Here is a 19,590-nt window from a genome sequence, read left to right as displayed (position 1 = left end):
TGTCCCTGACAGCGTCTCTGGCGGGAGCAGAGCTGTGACAGCAGGAAGCTGGGACATGATGGGAAGCCCTGTGGGGGCGGGAAGGGGGCCTGGAGCTGAGGCCAGGCTGGCCTCTTGAGGACAGGGCAGGGCGCAGGCGATGACCGACTAGACCCAGCACACCCTGCAGAGGTAGTGCGCGGACCCTCCGGGACCAGAACCCCCCCATCTCGTCCTGCAGGCCAGCACATCTACCTCTCAGCTCGGATCGATGGCAACCTGGTCATTCGGCCCTACACGCCCGTCTCCAGCGATGACGACAAGGGCTTTGTGGACCTGGTCATCAAGGTGAGGTCGGGGCCAGGGCCTTGTGGGGGCCGGGGGGGACCGCATCCCCTATAACCCGGTCTCTGAGGGCCCGGTGCTCCCTCGTGCCGGGTTCTAAATGAAAGTGAACTGGAGTTTCCCGGCACAGGCAGGGGCAGCGGGCAGGGCCTGGAGTCCAGGAGGAGCAGCTTCAGGGAGGGTCATCGGCAGAAGAGAAACCGGGAAGGTTGACCAGCTTGTGCAGAGCTCACTTGCCTGCCCTTAGACCGCCGAGGCCTGCACCGGGTGTCCGGTTGTGGCCGCAGGGGGCCCGCTCCGATGCGCTCAGTCACATGGTATCGGTGACCAGCCGGTCCCTTCCCAAGCACGTTTTCCTAAGAGACATCCCAAAGCCCCCTCGGGAGTGGTGTGAGGAGCTTGGTCGTTGTCTGGGGAGCTTGGCTCCCTCACGGGCAGGGGTGGGTGCTCACTGTAGGGGAGATGCAGCCCTGAGACCAGAGACACAGCCAGCGAGGATCTGAAGAATCACCACACTGAGGGGCATCTGGGGGGCTCGATCGGTCCAGCATCCGACTCTGGATTTCAGCTCAGGTTATGATCTCAGGATTGTGCGATCGAGACCTGAGTCGGGCTCCACGCAGAACATGGGGTGTGCTTGGGATTTTCTCTCCCACTGCCCCTTCCCCACACTTGCACGTATGTGCTCTGTCTCTCACGTGCTCTCTTAAAAAAAAAAAAAAAATCACATTTGAGTGGAAAGAAAAATGACAATCATAGTGCAGTATACTTCTGTGCAATTGGAAGCAGAAGCTCTGTGGAACGATCCGTGTTCCCAGATGGCCCGTCTGACACATGCGACCAGCCCAGGCCAGTGGGGGTGTGGAGTTGGAGACCTGCCAGGAGAGGCCCAAACCCCCATGGCCCACCCTGACCCCACAGTCCCGGGGGCCGGGCTTACTCCTAACTGCACTGTGCAGGCCCTTCACTGGGCCCATCAGGGGTGGACGGACAGAGCCGAGGCTCCTCCCGCTGGGCCACAGCTGAGGCCCTGGGTCTGTGAAGGCCGGAGGGCAGCTGGGCCTGGGCCCTCCGTAGCTCGGTGTCATTTAGATGATACTGGAGGCCCAGGCCCAGGCTCGGGAGCCTGTCTTTGCCTGGAGAGAGGACACCCTTGCTCCTCTCACACAGGAGACCGGGCACTGGGCACGGCAGAGTGGGTCAGGTGGGGTGATGGGAGCTGCTCCCCTGGGCTGAGACGTGGAGGCCAAGGCCAGAGAGGAGGGAGGAGGACCTTCCCGGTGCCAAGGCCCTGAGGTCGGAAGGCGATGAAGATGCTTCACAGGACAAGAGGAGGGATGGCAGGGCGGTGGGGGGAGGGCAGTAGGGTTTGGGGGTTTGTCCAGAAGGAAGGGAAGCTGTTGAGGGTTCAAGCATCTGTTCTTGTTGGAATCATTCTAGCCAGATGTGGAGAAGGTGTTCGGGAGTTGGGGGGTGGCATCCAGGTAGAGGACGGGAAACTCAGGAAGACCAGGCCCCCTCTGGCTCAGAGACCTTGCTCCCTGCTCCCCACTGGCCCTGGACAAAAGCCAGAGGGCTGGCCCGCACGTGGCTCTGCCTCTCCCTCCCTGTCCCTGCGCTTCCCCATGCTGACACCCCCTGTGCCCCGGGGGCCCAGGCCTTTTGGGCTGCCGGTTCCTCCCCAGTCGTCCCCTCGAGGCCCGGCACCCCAGCCCTGGGCGGGGCGAGCTGTGCGCCTTCTCCCCATCTCTTTCTTGTAGAACTTCCTTTCTTTCAAAGGGGAAGTCCCACAGGGCACAGGGAGGGAAGTTGTTCCAGAAACACTGCTTTTATGACAGCACAGAATGGAACGAACAGAACACGCCAGGGAGGGGTGGGGCTAAGCCCGCTTCCCGGAGCCTTGTCTGTGCTAAACTCCCAGCGTGGGAATCTCCCATCGGGAGGGGGCACGGAGACCGTTCTTGGCAGGACGTTAATACATCGAGCCCTCGGGTTGGGGGCCTTGTTCCCCAGGCGGACGCTTGGTGTTCAGGGCAGGTGTTAGGGAAAGGCAGACTTGGGGGGGGGGCGGGCCTGCAGATGGGTGAGTTGAGATTGGTGGATGGCTCTCACGTGAGAGAGCCACACGCGGGCCACAGAGATGCCTAGAAGCCTCCTTCCCCCTGCAGCCCAGAGCCCAGCCCGGTGACCCTGAGAACAGGGCCCGAGGACTGTGGGTGTGTCTTGTAGGTTTACTTCAAAGACACCCATCCCAAATTCCCTGCTGGAGGGAAGATGTCCCAGTACCTGGAAAACATGAAGATTGGCGACACCATTGAGTTCCGGGGCCCGAACGGGCTGCTGGTCTACCAGGGCAAAGGTGATTTGGGTTGGAGTGCCCAGCCCCGGTGGGTTTGCTGAATGCCGGGTCTGCTGCTGTCTGGGTGGGGGACCCCTGTTGGGGGACCGGTTTCCTCGGCCATCTCGGAGGGGAATTGGTCACCCCGGGATTGCAGACTGGCAGCCCACAGATCGGCTTTGTTTGCCTGAAACCCAGTAAATGGAAGCATCCAGCCAGAGCACTTCTGGGTCCCCAGGCCCACCTCCTACCCCTCCACCATCTGCGGTGGGAGCGAAAGGCTCATCCTCCTGCTTCTCTCGGCTGGCTTTGCCCCCATCCTGTCCGGCCCCAGGCGTGGCATGTTTGAGAGCTGGGGTTTCCCCTTCTCCCTTCTCTCCGCAGGGAAGTTTGCCATCCGTCCAGACAAGAAGTCCAGCCCCGTCATCAAGACAGTGAAGTCGGTCGGCATGATCGCTGGCGGGACGGGTCTGTGGTCCCAGAGCCCCTTGCTGAGCCCCTGGCAGGCGATGTCATGGGTGGGAGTCAGGGTCAGGGTCAGACCATGGGATGAGGCACGGATTATAAGCAGTTGTGAGCTCCCCGAGGGCAGGCCCCCAGGCCCAGTTGTCCTCGCACTTCCCCTCCATGCCGCCCCCTGACTGTCTGGCATTAGCACTGAGCCTGGGGGTACGTATACAGCAGGTGCTCACTCAGTGCGTGGGGGGTGCTGCTGTTTTGTAGGCATCACCCCGATGCTGCAGGTGATCCGCGCCATCATGAAAGACCCACATGACCCCACCGTGTGCCACCTCCTGTTTGCCAACCAGGTCAGTGAGTGAGCCCGAGATGTGCAAGCCAGGCTCCCGTGGGGAGGGGGTGCCGCTCAGGGTGTCTAGGCGGCTCCGGGGCTGGACTGTGAGGGTGCTCTGAGCACCCGGTGCATGGGCAGCCTTCCCGCGGCCGGTGGGGGCCCGGAATTTTCAGTCTGGGGCCCAGTGTTTGACCTCAGTGGGGCTGCTTCAGGGGCCAAAGGCGCGAAGCACCCAGAGCCCTTCCCAACCTGGGATTAGCTCCCTGGCTGCTTCCTCTGAACCTCAGCACTCGCTCCACAGGCAGAGTTAGGGGCCGGCAATAGAGTGGAAGAACGCCGGCCGGGATGGGGGTTGGCCTGGAGCCCAAGGGTCTGAGAGCACAGCCACAGGCAAGGCCCTGGGCTGGGGGTTTGGGGCTGGGTTTGGACCTGGTCTTTCTGACTCCCGAGCGCATGTCCTCCCCACGCCTGCCGGCTCTCTGCCCTGGCCTCTTGTGTGGCCTTGGATGGACCACTTGCCATTTCTGAGCTCCGCTCCCTCACTGTAGAATTAGCTGATGAAGCAGGGTCACCCCAGGAGTCTTCGTAGATTCAGTGTTTTATGACTGAATATGTGGGTTTTGCAAAGTGGTCCCTGTTGGAGGAATGCCAAGATGAGACACCTGTCCCCCAACAGTGTGGGGGCCACACCCAGGCCCACGGTGCCTCTCAGATATGGTTCAGGTCAGCTTATCCTAGGGCACCTCAGGCCCAGGCTCTGCCCCGTCCATCTGTAAGGTCCTTGGACTCCCACAGCTGCAGTAAACCGCCCTGAGGCCAACCAAGGTGGCTTTGATCGAGGCGGGTGGTGCATGGGAAGGGCCATTAATTCCAAACTGGTGGGTGTGGGAGGACCGTGGTTCCACTTAGTGCTGCTGGACTAGTCTCCGGGGCCGTCAGCCCTGCGTTGCCCATACAGGGCATCCTGGGGCCCACTGGCCCACTAGCCAGGGTCTTGAAATTGCTCACTTTCTAGCTCAGATACCCAGAGAGGGACTTGACTGACCCGTCTCCCAGGAGGTAGTAGGACCAGGACTTGAGCCGGAGCACATTTTATGAAAAATCTTTATTTTATTAGTCTTTTCAGACTAATAAAAATCACTGTATTTTAGAAAATTCTGTCCCATTTTACATGTTTGCAAACCTTTCTAATGTTTGGCGTACTAGAAGCTGCTAGATTCCATACCTGTGTTTGCACTGGGTTGGGGTGATGTGGGAAGTCACATAGCCTTTGGAAGTTGCAGTGTGTGTCCGTGATGGCAGGAGAGTACCAAAAAGCAAAGAAGTTGTTAGTATTATGTGAGGACAAAGTGTCTGTGCACAGCAGAGAAAGTTTTGAAAAGAAAGAAGGAAGAATCCAGCTCACTGGATGGGGCTTAGTAAAGCATCAATACCGGGAACCGTGGTTCCTGACCCCCACGTGACAGCCAGGCTTACTGGACCTAAAGCATTTCTGGTAACATATGGAGAGTCTGGACCGTGCTGGAACATGCTAGAACATGTAGGTATTTACATTTAAGTTAATGAGGATTAACTAAAATTTACAACTCGCTTTCCTGATCTTCATAGCCACGTTTCATGGGTTCTGTGGCTTGTGGTTACTGTGTGGGATAACAGATCTAGAACATTCCCATCCCCGTCACTGCAGGAAGTTCCACTGAACAGCACTGGCCTAGAAACAGGCCTCGGTACATACAAGACTTCACAGGTGGCACGAGTGGCATTTCAGACCTGAGGGGAGAGATGAAGGGAATTTGGGGTTAGTTGCTATGAATTTGGGAAATGCGGAGTAGATCCCTGCTTTAAGGTTTAAGTTAAGGAATGTACACGTAGAAAAGTGAAGCTTCAGGGGTGCTGGGTGAGCATTTTTACGGGTATTGAGGGAATGAATGGGGACAGGCCGTCTAAGAGAGACGCGAAGGGAGAGCCCAGCTGCTTACAAGCAAGAAAAGCCCATTATGAGTAAGATCGGTGAACCGCTGGGGAAAGTCCACACTGCATCACCGTACGGAGTCTTTTCAGACTAATAAGATACAACTAGAGCCAGTGACAATCGTATCTTTTAATTTTTTTAAAATTTAATTATTTATTTATTTTAAAGATGTTACTTATTCATTTGACAAGGAGAGACACAGTGACAGAGGGAACACAAGCGGGAGGAGTGAGAGAGGGAGAGGCAGGCTAACCGCTGAGCAGGGAGCCCAATGCGGGACTGGATCCCAGGACCCTGGGATCATGACCTGAGCCGAAGGCAGGGTCGTAACGACTGAGGCACCCAGGCACCCCTTATCTTTTTTTTAAATAATAGAAAATACAGGTGCCTGGCTGGCTCCTTTGGAGAGCACGGGACTCTTGATGTTGGGGTCATGGGTTCGAGGTCCACATTGGGCGTGCAGATTACTTAAAAAAATGAATGAATGAATAAACTTTAAAATAAATGTGTAGTGGGGCGCCTGGGTGGCTCAGTGGGTTAAAGCCTCTTTCTTCAGCTCCGGTCGTGATCCTGGGGTCCTGGGATCAGGCCCCACATGGGGCTCTCTGCTCAGCCAGAAGCCTGCTTCCCTTCCTCTCTGTCTGCCTCTCTGCCTACTTGTGATCTCTCTCTGTCAAATAAATAAATAAAATCTTTAAAAAAATATATTTTTAAAAATAAATAAATAAAATAAATGTGTAGATAAATAAAACATGAGGGCTACTTCCCATCCATCCGGCTGGCCAATATTAAATGGTTATTACCCGGAGCCGGCGAAGGCATGGGCGGAGGGTCAGGCCTGGGCGCCCTGCTGCTGTGTGCGTTGCTGAAGCCTGCGTGTTCCAGTGCCTTACCCACGTGGAGTTTTCTGCCCAAACTCCACTTTCCAAGATGTATCTAAGGAATGGGTAGGGCAGGGAGGATGGGCAGAGAGACGTTGTTTATGAAGGAGGGTGTTCCAGATGATTAAATGCCCTTCGGTGGGGAACCGGCAGTCCCTTTGTCCAGTGGGGGCTGGGCCGCCGGGAAAGGAGGCGCGGGCGCTCAGAGGCTGATGCCACGTGGTGGGTCTGCAGAGTGTTCGGACCTTAGAAGAGCAGGCGGCAAGGCGGCATGCATGCTCTGATCCCATTTTTGTTAAAAAGAAAGTATAGGTGCTTATTAGAGAGCGAAGTCTAAAAGATACACAGAAGATCCCAGCACTCGTTATCTCCGAAGGCCATCCCAGGATTTTTCTTTACCTCCATATATTGGCATTCTTTACGCAGAGCTTGTCCAGCCTGAGCCCTGGCCCTGTCCTCACTCGATCAGGGCAGGAGGGCCCCACTGTCCCCCTGAGAAACGGGAGAAACGAGGGGCGCCTGGGTGGTTCAGTCGATGAAGAGTCTGACTCTTGATTTCAGCTCAGGTCTTGATCTTGGGGTTGTGAGTTCAAGCCCGGCATTGGGCTTCACACTGGCCGTAGAAAAAATTAAATTAAATGAAATATAAATAAATAAATAAAAAGGAAAAAAATAAGGAGAGAAAAGAAATGGGAAAAACAGTCAATATCTTCCTCCCTGGGACCCGCAGAGGCTCGTGCCTTCTGCCTACAGCCCATTTCTTGGAGGGGAACACTGAGGACCACGGGACTCAAGGTACAGGTGTACCTTAAGCTGGGTTGGTCCCACCTGTCAGCAAGACCCCCTCCATGCAGGCTCAGGCTCAGGCAGTACTAATTGCTGTGGCTTCAAATTATCTGTCCTTTCCTGCCCGGTCCCTGCTGTGATCGGCGCCCCCAGTAGTCCCTTTTGCTGAGCACCTCACGGTGCTGTTGGTCGTGTGGGGCGGAGAAGATGCTTCCCCGGATCTCCCGTGGTCTGCCTCCCTGGGGAAGGCCCTTCTGCTCCAGCCCAGGGCCTCAGGAGTGGTTCGTGAGTGGACAGAGCCCTTTGGCGCCCAGTGTATAACAGTGCCTTGAGGTCAGTCAGGCCGACCCCCCCGGCCCTGAGGAGCCCCGTCTGTCTGGGAGTGACCTTGAGATGCACGAGGCAGAGAAGCCTGTGATCAGAGGGGCTGTGTGAGGAGTAGGTTGCTGATGCCCCTGGGGAGTCCAGGAAGGCTTCCTGGAGGAGGTGACACCAGGTTGAAGGACAGGGCCACATGGCACCAACTGGACGAAGCCAGTGGGAGCAGAGAGTGGGGTGCTGTAGGCCACAGTGTGGGCGAGGCTGTGGAAGGAGCAGGTGTGATTTGGGGAATAGTGGTCTGCATTTCCCGATTTAAGGCTGTGCAGCTTGAGACACCAGAACATAAGGAGACTTATCCAAAGGATGAGGGACCCGTCACCGCTATTTTAAGTGAGAGAGTCGTGGTGCAGGTTTTGGCTTGTTTCCTTCCGGTCCTTCCCTGTTCTGTATTTGACCGCACCTGTGTTCAGCTGTTTGCTTCCTCCACTCCCTGTTATATCAGGGCACATGTCCCCACAGCGGTAGGAAACATCTGGAATGAACATAGTCTGCAGCGTCGAGGTGGTCGGGCGAGATGAGGAGAACGGGGCGCGCATTTTGGGGAGTCTGGGTCGGCTCCGCCAGGCTGCCGTCCTGCAAGCTTTCCCAAGCGTGTGACTCACGGTGGGCGGGATGGTGAGCCATCCGGTGACAAGTGTCTCAGAGGCAGTCCTCCCTAACCTCCGGGCCCCGTTCCCCCCCACCCCCAGACTGAGAAGGACATCCTGCTGCGGCCGGAGCTAGAGGAACTGAGGAACGAACATTCTGCTCGCTTCAAGCTCTGGTACACTGTGGACAAAGCCCCTGAAGGTGAGCGACGGAAGCCCTGGGTGGGCTGGGCTGGGTGGGGGGTGCCGGGCCTTCGATTCACCTGGTCTCCGGTGGTGCTCAGGGTGGCTTGGTGAGAGGGGGGTGGTGTGACCGCATCTTACAGATGAGGGACGGATCAGAGAGGGCAAGTAAGTGTCCCACGGCACCCAGCTAGAAATCACCGGCAGTGGGGCTTGAACTCACATCCTCCCCAGAGCCTGAGGCCTCTGCCCTTGGTGGGGGGCTTACTCTGGGGCAGGTCAGCGAGGTTACTGCAGTGGGTAGGGGCAACTGCTCCTGCTGTGACGTCTGTACCCTGTAAGGCATGTCACCATTTTCTCCCCAGGCCCTGGGGCGGGGGGTGGTCTGGGCTGGGCTGGTGTACAGTGACCCTCCTTCTGCCCCTCCGGTATGCCAAAGTCACGTAGCTGCCTACAAAACCCAAAACAAGGCTGCCCCTGGAAGTTAAGTTCTGCTTCATTCTCTGGCTGTGGGTAGAGATGTGGGTACAGGAAATACCTCAATTTCGTTGCTGGGAGAAGAGTAGTATCTCAGGCTTCTTGGTCTGTGACGCTGGTGGTATTTGGCTCCAGGGTTGGGACACTGTAGGGAGTACTGTGACTGCAGCCCTGTAGGTCAGGTCCTTCTACTTTTCAAGAGAAGCAAGGACCTGCATCTGCACTGGAAACTTCTAGATGTTGGAAACTGGACATTTTTGTAGCCTCCTCATGGTGCCCCAGTGTGGGATTGGCCACCCTGCCCTTGCTTTGCCTCCCCCTTCCCCTGGGGCCCACGGTTCGCCGGGCTCAACTGTGGTGTGGGGACTGTCCCACCTCCGCTTCACCCAGAACCAAGCAGGTGGGCTCTAGGGGCAGGTGCCCATCTCTTGAGCTGGGTCATCTGGGTCCACCTTGGAGAGAGGAGCCCTCCTGGGGTAATCAAGCCGGGTCCCGGGCCTCCTGGCCAAGAGCTAGGCGGAGGCGTGGATGGATTGAGGACCTGGCAGCAGTGCCCCCAGATCGGTTGCTGGCCGGCCAGCCTGGACCCACCCATCGGAACCAGGCTCCTTGTCCGCTCTGTTCCTGAAGCGGGCTTGGCCTGTGAGCTGATGTTCTAGCAGGGGAGGGCTAGGCAGCCAGGAAACAGATTTATTAGCCAAGTTACAGAGCCAAGTAGCAGCTGGTTAGTGAGACCGACAAAGTACTGTTGCCCTTGGGCAACACCAGAATTCGGGGCACTGACCCCCATGTGCCGTCGAAATTCCATATGGAACTTTGACTCTGCAAAAATGTAACCACCCATAGCAGCCTTACAAATCGCCAGTTAACGCCGATCTTGTTAGGTACGCGTGTTCTTACGGTACGCTGGCATAGAGAGAAGCAAATGTTAACAAGAAAATCATAAGGAAAATCTATTGATAGTACCGCACTAATGGCCAAAAGTGCATATGTGTGTGGACCGTGCAGGGGAGTGTGTGTGTGTGTGTGTGTGTGTCTGTTTCCCGCCCCTGCTGTTCACCGGTCTGCTGTAGGGTCAGGCAGGGACGTCTGGCCGGGGCACCTGGTCTTGGAGTTGCTTCTTTTCCTAAAAAAGGAACGTGTTTCTCTCCTATCAAGGGTGGGATGTTTCCTCCCTGCTCCTCCTGGGGTAGGCTAGGCTTAGCACTCCTGGTCACGGAGGAGGGGGCCAGTGCTGACCCCTGGTGGTGACGCATGGCAGTGCCACCCCTTGAGTGCCCCCTGCTGGGGGCCATTGGAACAGTAACCCGTTAGCAGGTGGGCAGTCGAGTTAACGTTTATTACTACCGTGACCCACCGCTCAAGAGGAGCTGAGGTATGGCTACCGCGTTAGGTATCACAGTTCTGGGTGCTGAGAGAGGGCACAGTGGCCGGCGGGCTGGGCTGGCGTGGACGTGAAGGAACAGGGAGTGGGGCGAGCTCACGTGGCAAATACAGCTGTCCTGTGTTTTGTGTTTCCCCACGAAGCCACCTTCAGCATGCATATAAAGAAAAATATACTATTAAAAAATCGTGGTAAAATTGAGCTAGCTTCTATACCTGCACATTTTATAGACTAGCAAGTAGAACTTCATCCCATGCAAGTTCTTAAAAAACAGACTTAAACCTCCTCCACCTGATTCTTTCTTCTCCTACCCCTGCCTCTGGCAGCCAGCAAAATCTGTTCTCTGTATCTGTGAGCTTGGGGTTTCTTGCTTTTGGTGTTTTTTTTTTTCTTTGTCTTTGTTTTTATTTTTTTAGATTTTTGTTTTTGACAAAGGGAGACACACCAAGAGAGGGAACACAAGCAGGGGGAGTGGGAGAGGGGGAAACAGGCTTCCTTCTGAGCAGAGAGCCCGATCCGGAGCTCGATCCCAGGACCCTGGGATCATGACCTGAGCTGAAGGCAGATGATTAAAGACTGAGTCACCTAGGCTCCCCTTTATTTTTGTTTTTATTAATTTTATTTTGTTTTTGTTTTTAAAAGAGTCCTCATATAAGTGAAATCATACAGTATTTTGTCTTTCTGTCGGACTCATTTCTCTCAGCATAATGCCCCCGAAATCATCAGTGTCACCACAAACAGCAAGTCGTTATTCATTTCTATGGCTGAGTAATATTCCATCATATGGAAGGGCTTCAGGACAAACCCCCCCCCCCCAAATGTGTCACTTAGGCATGTGGATTATTTTGAGCCGAAGGCACTTGAGACCCTGCTGGTCTCGAGAGAAACTTTTATCCTTTCCATAACTGTACAGAAGAATCTAAATTGGGGGTCCTTCCCAGAATAAGGGCTGTTAATGGAGGTAGATTTTATCTGAGTGACCCGCCTAGTACCACAGACATGGGATCACTGGACATCTGCTCTTCTCACCCTGTGAAATGCATTCCTTCCCTCCGAAATCCCAGACCCTTACTCCATCTCGTTCGCTCACGATGACATGTGAACCTCATTGTACCTGCCTTTGGACTGTCCGAGTCTGTGTGGATTCCTTGTGTATATGCTGTTAAATTCGATTTTCTCCTGTTCATCTCTCTCCTGTCCACTTGGTTCTTAGCCCAGCTCGAAGGCCCTTTGCAGGGACAGGATTTCCTGCCCCTCACAGTATGTATTTATTTAGTTATTTATAGATTTTATTTATTCATTTGACAGACAGAGATCACAAGTAGGCAGAGAGGCAGGCAGAGAGCGAGGAAGGGAAGCAGGCTCCCCGCTGAGCAGAGAGCCCGACACGGGGCTCGATCCTGGGACCCTGGGATCATGACCCGAGCCGAAGGCAGTGGCTTTAACCCACTGAGCCACCCAGGCACCCCACTGACAGTATTTATAACACACTTTCTTTACCTCTGTATCCATTGATGGACATTTCGGCTGCCTCCGTATCTTGGGTGCCGTAAAGCGTGCCGCAGGGAAGCTGGGGTGCAGATGTCTTTCTGAGTTAGTTTCCAATTTCTTCAGATAAATATCCAGAAGTGGAACTGCTGGATCCTATGGTGATTTTAGTTTTAATTTTTTTTTTAAAGATTTTATTTATTTATTTCACAGACAGAGATCACAAGTAGACAGAGGCAGGCGGAGAGAGAGGAGGAAGCAGGCTCCTTCCCAGGACCCTGAGATCATGACCCAAGCCAAAGGAAGCGGCCCAACCCACTGAGCCACCCAGGCACCCCTTTAGTTTTAATTTTTTGAGGGACCTTCTGCAGTGCTATCTGCAGCAGCTGCACGGGTTTGCCTCCCCAAACCCACAGTGCACGAGGGTTCCTTGTCCTCCACATCCTTGTCAACACTTGTTTCCTGTCTCCTTGCTGACGGCTTCTGACTGCTGGGAGGTGCGCACACAGGCAGGATATATGTGTGCTTTTGGATGGAATGTCCTAGAAGTGTCTTAGGTCCATCTGGTCTGACATGTTCTTTAAGGCCAGTGTTTCCTTATTGATTTACTGTCTGGGTGATCTATCCATTGATAAAAGCGGGGTATTAAAATCCCTTGCTATTGGGGTGCCTGGGTGGCTCAGTCAGTTAAGCGTCTAACTCTAGATTTCGGCTCAGGTCATGATCTTGTGGTCTCTTGCAGTTGTGGGATCGAGCCCCACATCAGGCTCTGTGCTCAGGGCAGAGTCTGCTTCAGATTCTCTCTCCCTCTCCCTCCTGCTCACTCACTCTCTCTCTCAGATATATAAGTAAATAAATAATATTTTTAAAAAATCCCTTATTATTGGGGCGCCTGGGTGGCTCAGTGGGTTAAGCCTCTGCCTTCAGCTCAGGTCATGATCTCAGGGTCCTGGGATGGAGTCCCGCATGGGGCTCTCTGCTCCGTGGGGAGCCTGCTTCCTCCTCTCTCTCTTTCTGCCTGCCTGTGATCTCTGTCAAATAAATAAATAAAATCTTTTTTTAAAAAATCCCTTACTGGGCGCCTGGGTGGCTCAGTGGGTTAAGCCTCTGCCTTCGGCTCAGCTCATGATCTCAGGGTCCTGGGATCCAGCCCTGCATCGGGCTCTCTGCTCAGCGGGGAGCCTGCTTCACCTCTCTCTCTGCCTGCCTCTCTGCCTACTTGCGATCTCTGTCTGTCAAATAAATAAATAAAAATCTAAAAAAGAAAAAAATCCCTTACCATTACTGTGTTGCTGTTTCTCCCTTTAGACCTATTAGCGTTCGCCTCGCGTAACCGCGCCCTTCCGCGTGTGCACCGGCGCTGACCGGTGGCCTGTCCTTGTCGGCGCGCCGCCTCGGTCTCTTCCTCCAGCATTCTTCGCCTTTCCGTGCGCACAGGGTGTTTTCCCGGCCCTTCACTCTCCGTCTGTGTGTGGCGTTATAACACCTAAAGCGCGGCCGATGGGTCTGGTTTTCCTCGCATCCCAGTGCCGCGCTCTCCCCGGGTCGCTTGCAGGTGCGCGGGGAAGCGACTCCGCAGGTCCCGAGGGAACCTGCTGCTGGCCCATCCCCCACCCACTCCCTCTGATAAACGCCTCTTCCTTCTCCTCAGTCCCTTTTCTGGTTTGTCTGTTGCTGGGGTTTTTTTTTGTTTTTGTTTTTGTTTTTCTGTTTGTTTTGTTCTGGAGTTCCATGTGTGAGCCACATCATCCGCCATTGGTCTTTCTCTCACTGACTTCACTTAGCAAATTCTCTAGATCCTTCCTCGTCGCAAGATCTCCTGCGTCTTACGGCCCACATTCCATTGTATGCACGTACCAGGTCGTCTTGACTCATTCAGCGGATGGACACCTGGGCTGCTTCCAGAATTTGGCTTTGTAAATAATGTGGCTATAAACACCAGGCTGCGTGTCTCCCTTTGAATGAGGGTTTTCGTATTCTCTGGGTAAATAACCAGTTGCGTGATTCTTGGCTCATTTTTTAATTTTTTGAGGCACCTCCATACTGTTTTCCAGTGGCTGCCCCGTGTGCCTTCCCACGCGCAGCGGCGAGGGTCCCTTTTTCTCCGCGTCCTCCCGATGCCTCGTTTCCTCGTTTTTGATTTTAGCGTTTGTGACAGGTGTGAGGTCGCATCTCATTGCAGTTCTGATTTGCATGTCCCCGATGAGGAGTGATGTGGGGCATCTTTTCACGTGTCTGTTGGCCGTCTGGATGTCTCTGGAGATATGTCTGTTCATGTCTCCTGCCTATTTTTTAATTGGATCGTTTGGTTTTGGATGTTGAGTTGTATCAGTTCTTTATATATTTTGAATACTAACCCTCTGTCGGATAGGTCATTTGCAAGTATCTGCTCCCATTCTGTAGGCTGTCTTTTCGTTTGGTTGGCTGTTTCCTTTGCTGCGCAGGAGACTTCCATTTTGATGTAGTCCCAATAGTTTATTTTTGCTTTAATTTCCCGTGCCTCAGGTCCCCTGTCTAGAAAAGTGTTGCTGTGGCTGATGTCAGAGAAATTACTGCCTATGTTCTCTTTTAGGGTTTTTATGGTTTCAGGTCTCACATTTAGATCCTTAACCCATTTTAAGGGTGTGTGTGTGTGTGTGTGTGTGTGTGTGTGTTGGTGTGTTGACCAGAAATGGTCTGGCTTCATCCTTCTGCATGTAGCTGTCTGGTTTTCCCAACACCATTGGTGGAAGACACTGTCCTTTTCCCCATTGGATATTCTTGCCACCTTTGGTGAAGGTTTATTGACCATATAACCTTGTGTCTATTTCTGGGCTTTCTGTTGTGTTCCATTGATTTATGTGTCTGTCTTTGTGTCTGTATAGACAGGTCTTGTTTCTTCTGCACTCAGCCACTTTTGATTGGAGAATTTAGCCCATTTACAGTTAAAGTAGATAGTGACACACATGCACTTGTTGCCATTTTGTTCATTGTTCACTGGCTGTTTTGTTCTGGGGGACCAGGCTGGGGCGGGGGGCCCAGCACGAGCATTCGCTCTGGATCAGCCTCTTCATTCTTCAGTGTTTGTTGAAAGAAGGAAGAAATTCACAGCACACGAGACTGACGGTCACGGGGAGGGGACTTGGGGCAGGTGGGCAGTCATGGGTCAGTCACACGGCCACACTGGGACTCACCTGGTCTTCTGCCCGCAGCCTGGGACTACAGCCAGGGCTTCGTAAATGAAGAGATGATCCGGGACCACCTTCCTCCCCCGGAGGAGGAGCCGCTGATACTGATGTGCGGCCCCCCGCCCATGATCCAGTATGCCTGCCTGCCCAACCTGGACCGCGTGGGCCACCCCAAGGAGCGCTGCTTCGCCTTCTGAGGGCCGGGCCCTGGCTGCTTGCACACCCGCCCCGCGTACTCACTGTGCCCTGTCCACACTCACTCCTCCTGCCACTGTTCTGTAACATCACTTCCTTCTCCCACATCTCATGCTGTGGCCCCGGGCTCGGCCTGGCCTGCCTGTGCTGGGCTGGGTATCCTGCTGAGCTCCCCCAGGGACCCCTTTGGGAGCAGGGTTTTCCTACACGTGCGCCGCCGCTGGCCACCTTCTGGGGCGGGCTCCGGTCTGGCTCTCCTCGGTTCTCACCAGGGATGCTGGGCGGCCGGCCCTCCCCTCCCTCCACCTCACCCACCCACACACTACTAGGCCCAGTCGCCAGCGCCATGCTCCGCCCACCCCTCCCAGGGCAGACCACAGTCTGCAAATAAACCCAAACGTACAGGCAGCCCAGAGCGGCAGGTGCCAGGGATGCCCCAGCCACTTACTCGGGACCCTCACCAGCCACCCCTCACTGCCTGCTCAGGGCCGTGGCCAGGCCTCAGCACCTGACCCTACATGACAGGTAACACCCAAAAGTCCTCTGGGCAGGGGACGTGCGTGGGGTTGGGAGTCTGCACCTCTACCCCAGGACCCAGGCAGGCCCCAGCCAGCAGGGAGCAGGTCCCCCTACCACCCCCCACCCCCCTACCCCCCCCACCCCCCTACCCCCCCCACCCCCCTCACACACCCCCCCCCCCCCCCCCCCCGCAGGATGGAGTAGGAGGCGGGGCCTGGCGGAGGGCTCCTCTGGTGGGCACGCACGCCCTCTGGAAGCCTCCGCATCTTCCCCAAAGCACCAGAGCGAGCGTTCAGGCAGCTCTGGGCGTTCCCAGCTGTCAGTCTGGTGGCCCGCCTCGGGCTCTGGGCCGCCAGTGCTGATGGTGGAGCTAAGACAAGTGTATTTATTCCTCTGTCCCAGAGCCACGCCTCCTGCTGCCTGCACCCTGGCAGAGGGGAGGTCTCATCTGAGCAGCATTCTCAGTGACCTCGATGTTGCCTTTAGACAAGGGTGGGTTTGCCTCTTGCATATGGGCTTTTTCAGAATCATTTATGAGCAGAAAAAAACGTTAAAATAAAACTTTGCTACTACTAACCCTTCTGCAGTTCCCTGAGGCTCTGTGATTTGTGTCATTGTTGGGGGGACAGCGGGAGAGGAGACAGGAAGGGGCCCGGCGCTTATTTCTAATGTGTGTTGGTGTTTGTCCTGTATGGTTTGGACTGTACAGAAAACTATGCACAGGAAGAAAATACTGGACATCCAGAGGCCGACGCCGGTTGCTCTGATGAAATCACATGGCCCATCGCGGCCTGCTGCTTCCCCCCTCATCAGATGGGCTTTTCCCTGGGTTCACACATTCTCCATAAGCCCAGGTGGATCATGATTTATTTTTAGCAAATCCCCTACCCTTGGACATTAGGCTGTTTCCAGCGTGCGGACCCTGGGAGTCCAAGCTTGAGACCCTCCCTTTGTGCCCAGCGCCCTCAGGCCCAGCCTCATGCGCATCGTCTCAGCAGTGTGAAAAGCTCCCTCCAGCCCTGGGTGGTACAACTCTGTATGGCTTCCATTGCTTTCCCCTCTGGCCAGCCCTGAAAAGCAGGGAGAAATCACTGGCCTCCGTTTCTGCTGGAGAGAACAGCCTTCAGGTTGGAGGTGGGTCCCCAGGTAAGGCAGGTATCGGTCTCTCTGTGGGAGGCTGCAAGGGGGTCGCTAGCTTCCTTGTTCCTTCATGCACTGTTCCAAAGGCCAGAGACTCGGCTGCAGCTGCCCCCGCACGCCCTCTCCTACTCCTGGGGTGCCCGTGAGAAAGGTTTAAGACAGATGCTGGACGGTGTTGTGAGATGGTAAATGCCAAGACAGAAATCAGGCCACAGGGCAGCGTGGGAGTGAGGACTGCTCTCTTTTTAAAGAGACAAGGAAGCTGGCCCTGCAGGGGTAGGTGTTCAAAGTGGGGGGAACAGCAAGTGCAGACGCCTTGTGTTTGGAACAAGCTTGTGGCATTACCTTCCCCAGGGCTTGCTGCTCACTCCCCAGAAAGCAGGTCGCTGAGGGGACAGTGGAAATGAGGCTGGAACTGAAGCACACTAGATGTGCTCTAGAGGGAGGGACCAGCAAGTGCAAAGGCCCTGTGGCAGAGACCTGCTGGGCATCTCCAGGAACATCGAGAGGGCCAGCGTGGCTGGACTGGGGAAGAGAAGAGGAAGGGGAAGTGTGCAAGAAGCTGAGCCTCAGACCAGGGAGTCCCTTTCTCTTCTCCTCTTACCTTCCATTCTGGCCTGGGCCCCCGGAGCAGGGCTGGGACTCCTCACTGGGCAGGAAAGGGCTTGGCCTGGGAATCCTTTCACACCTACTGTGTGCTGAGGACTGCAGAATACTGGGCTCACATTAGGTCTCCTCATCTGGGTCCCCTCCTAGAGGATGACAAAACAGGCTTGCGGGTCTGGCTTTGAATGCACACCTGTCCAAGCGCACAAGGAGCTGTCCCTGAGCTTAGAAGGGCAGGGATTGGACCTGGTCCCTACCCTCTCTCCTAGTCTCATGACCTTCCACCCTTTCAGACCTGACATCCTTTTAAAATAATATTTATAACCGCCTCTTTAGTATCCTGAAGTGGATTCACAGGTAACATCGCCAGCCTACACAGAGAATTTAAAAATCAGGGCGCCTGAGTGGCACAGTTGGTTAAGCCCCTGATTCTTGGTTTTGGTTCAGGTCTGATCTCAGGGTTGTGAGATCAAGCCCCGAGTGTGGCTTCATGCTCAGGGCAGTCTGCTTGGGTTCCTCTCCCTCGGCCCCGCCCCCTGCTCTCTCTCTCTCTCTCACATAAATAAATCTTTAAACAAAAAGTCAACACAAAACTCCAACTATATTATAAAAGAGCAGGAAAGGAAAGGAATTTATAAAATGATGCCCATTGCAGGATGTAAATACTGCCCCAAATCCCCCAGAAGGGGGGCGGGTGGCTACAGATTTGCCCAGATGCCTAGTCCCTGGACCCTCAGCCCCAAATGCAGCCAGACGCCCAGTCTCTGGTGAAAGGCAGGTGGTTTTCCCAAGTGGGGCACGATTCTTGGTCTATTTCCAAAGAAAGCAGGCCCAGACCCTTCAGCTAGGGCGCAGCCGTGCTCCTGGCCATTCCATGTATGTTCACGCCCGGCAAAACGGCCCACGTGTCCATCCGAGAAACGAAGCCCCGCCTGGGAGAACTGTAACGGGTCTCTTTCCTCCTGGATCGTCCCGGGCCTGGAATGTCCCAGGCGCAGGCATTGGGAGGGCCCCTGCCCCCAGTCCCCCAACCTCCACCTGACCAGATTCCGGATCCCTGTCCCTGGGATAACCAGACACGGCCCTGCAAAACTTTACCCCCTCCGACATGCGTCCAGGGGAGGGCCACTCGGCTGGCCGCTGATGTCTGTTAACGACCTTAGTGAACTGGCTTTAAAAATAACCTTTCAGTCACTTAATTACAGTTCACTTAAGGCGCGACAGGAACGTAAATCCCGCGGTCCTCCGCCCCCTCCCTCGTTCCTCTGCACCTGCGCTCCTCGGTCCTGCACCGGGAGGGTTGCGGAGGGTTGCGGAGGGTTGCGGAGGGTTGCGGAGGGTTGCGGAGGCCGAGCCGCGGTCTCCCTTCCTCGGGCCTCGTCTCCGCGTCGCTCCCATTCACTTCCAGGGAGAAAGTGAGGGCGGAGGGAGGGATTAGGGGTCCCCTGGTAGAGCCGGGAAGAGGAGGGCCAGCCAGCACCCGATCGCCGCGCAGGTGGGACCTGGCTTCCCGTCCTCCGTCTGGTGCCCAACCCCGACCCGCTGGCTTGACCAGCTCTTGCCCACAGAGCGCCCGATGCGATTGTTTTTTTTAAAGATTTTATTTATTTATTTATTTGACAGAGAGAGATCACAAGCAGGTAGAGAGGCAGGCAGAGAGAGAGGGAAGCAGGCTCCCTGCTGAGCAGAGAGCCCGATGCGGGACTCAATCCCAGGACCCTGAGATCATGACCTGAGCCGAAAGCAGAGGCCTCAACCCACTGAGCCACCCAGGCGCCCCCCGATGCGAGTTTTATGTGTGTTCTGACAACAGCACAGGAACGCCCCTGGCATCGGTGCACTTAGAAATTAATAGTAACAACTCGACAGAGGACAGTGTATGCTCTTTGTTGTTCTAAAGACGTTGCGTGTATATATATATATTTTTTAACCGATTGATGCAGCAAACATGTATGGAACACCTACCTCGTGCCCTGCTTGGCGCTGGGGTCCTGGCGCTGCATCGTGGAAAAGGCTTCTGCGTCTGGAAGGTTTTAACGATCGGCCCGTTTCACCCTCGCAGCGACCTGTCCCTTGCCCCACTGTGTAGCTCGGGAAGACCGAAGCGCAGAGAGATGAGACGATTCGCTCGGGAAAGTGCTGCCGCCGAGGAGGGCCGCTCGTGGGACGGGACGTCTCACCTCATGAGCCACGAAGTGAGCACCTACTGGGTGCCGCGGGCCCCCGCAAATAAGCAGCTGGCCAGACACCAGGCAGAAGTTTCAGAGAACTGCGGGAAATGGCCAATCTAAGGTGCATGAGCCGGGCGCGAAAACGGATTTTGTCTGATCAAAAATAAAATACAGGGAGCCTGCTTCCCTTCCGCTCTC

At 55.1% G+C, this 19,590-nt stretch overlaps 1 protein-coding gene and 2 long non-coding RNA genes across 6 annotated transcripts in view; 2 read left to right on the top strand and 1 right to left on the bottom strand.

The window, feature by feature from the left end:
• LOC131839572 (NADH-cytochrome b5 reductase 3) overlaps positions 1 to 15,279 on the top strand; it is a 27,790-nt gene extending 12,511 nt beyond the window's left edge. For both annotated transcript variants that reach the window (XM_059187167.1, XM_059187168.1), the window contains exons 4-9: positions 221 to 327; positions 2,554 to 2,683; positions 3,047 to 3,130; positions 3,386 to 3,471; positions 8,165 to 8,264; positions 14,786 to 15,279. In XM_059187167.1, coding sequence (XP_059043150.1) covers positions 221 to 327; positions 2,554 to 2,683; positions 3,047 to 3,130; positions 3,386 to 3,471; positions 8,165 to 8,264; positions 14,786 to 14,958 — 680 coding nt within the window. In that variant the 3' untranslated portion in view covers positions 14,959 to 15,279. The remainder of the gene's footprint in view (positions 1 to 220; positions 328 to 2,553; positions 2,684 to 3,046; positions 3,131 to 3,385; positions 3,472 to 8,164; positions 8,265 to 14,785) is intronic.
• On the bottom strand, positions 4,588 to 19,300 carry LOC131839574 (uncharacterized). Of its 3 annotated transcripts, none has more exons than XR_009356995.1 (4): positions 19,187 to 19,300; positions 17,220 to 17,367; positions 6,708 to 6,921; positions 4,588 to 6,588 (listed from the first exon to the last, which is right to left on the bottom strand). It is a non-coding gene; the product is annotated as an uncharacterized LOC131839574 (long non-coding RNA). The 3 variants fall into 3 exon arrangements; XR_009356996.1 differs by having other exon boundaries at positions 4,588 to 5,225; XR_009356994.1 differs by having other exon boundaries at positions 4,588 to 6,921.
• On the top strand, positions 15,645 to 19,590 carry LOC131839573 (uncharacterized). Its single transcript, XR_009356993.1, has 2 exons — positions 15,645 to 16,621; positions 19,165 to 19,590. It is a non-coding gene; the product is annotated as an uncharacterized LOC131839573 (long non-coding RNA).

The sequence above is a fragment of the Mustela lutreola genome, chromosome 8 (assembly GCF_030435805.1).
Source record: "Mustela lutreola isolate mMusLut2 chromosome 8, mMusLut2.pri, whole genome shotgun sequence".
In the NCBI taxonomy this organism is placed as follows: domain Eukaryota; kingdom Metazoa; phylum Chordata; class Mammalia; order Carnivora; family Mustelidae; genus Mustela; species Mustela lutreola.
This window is presented reverse-complemented; position numbering and strand designations above follow the sequence as displayed.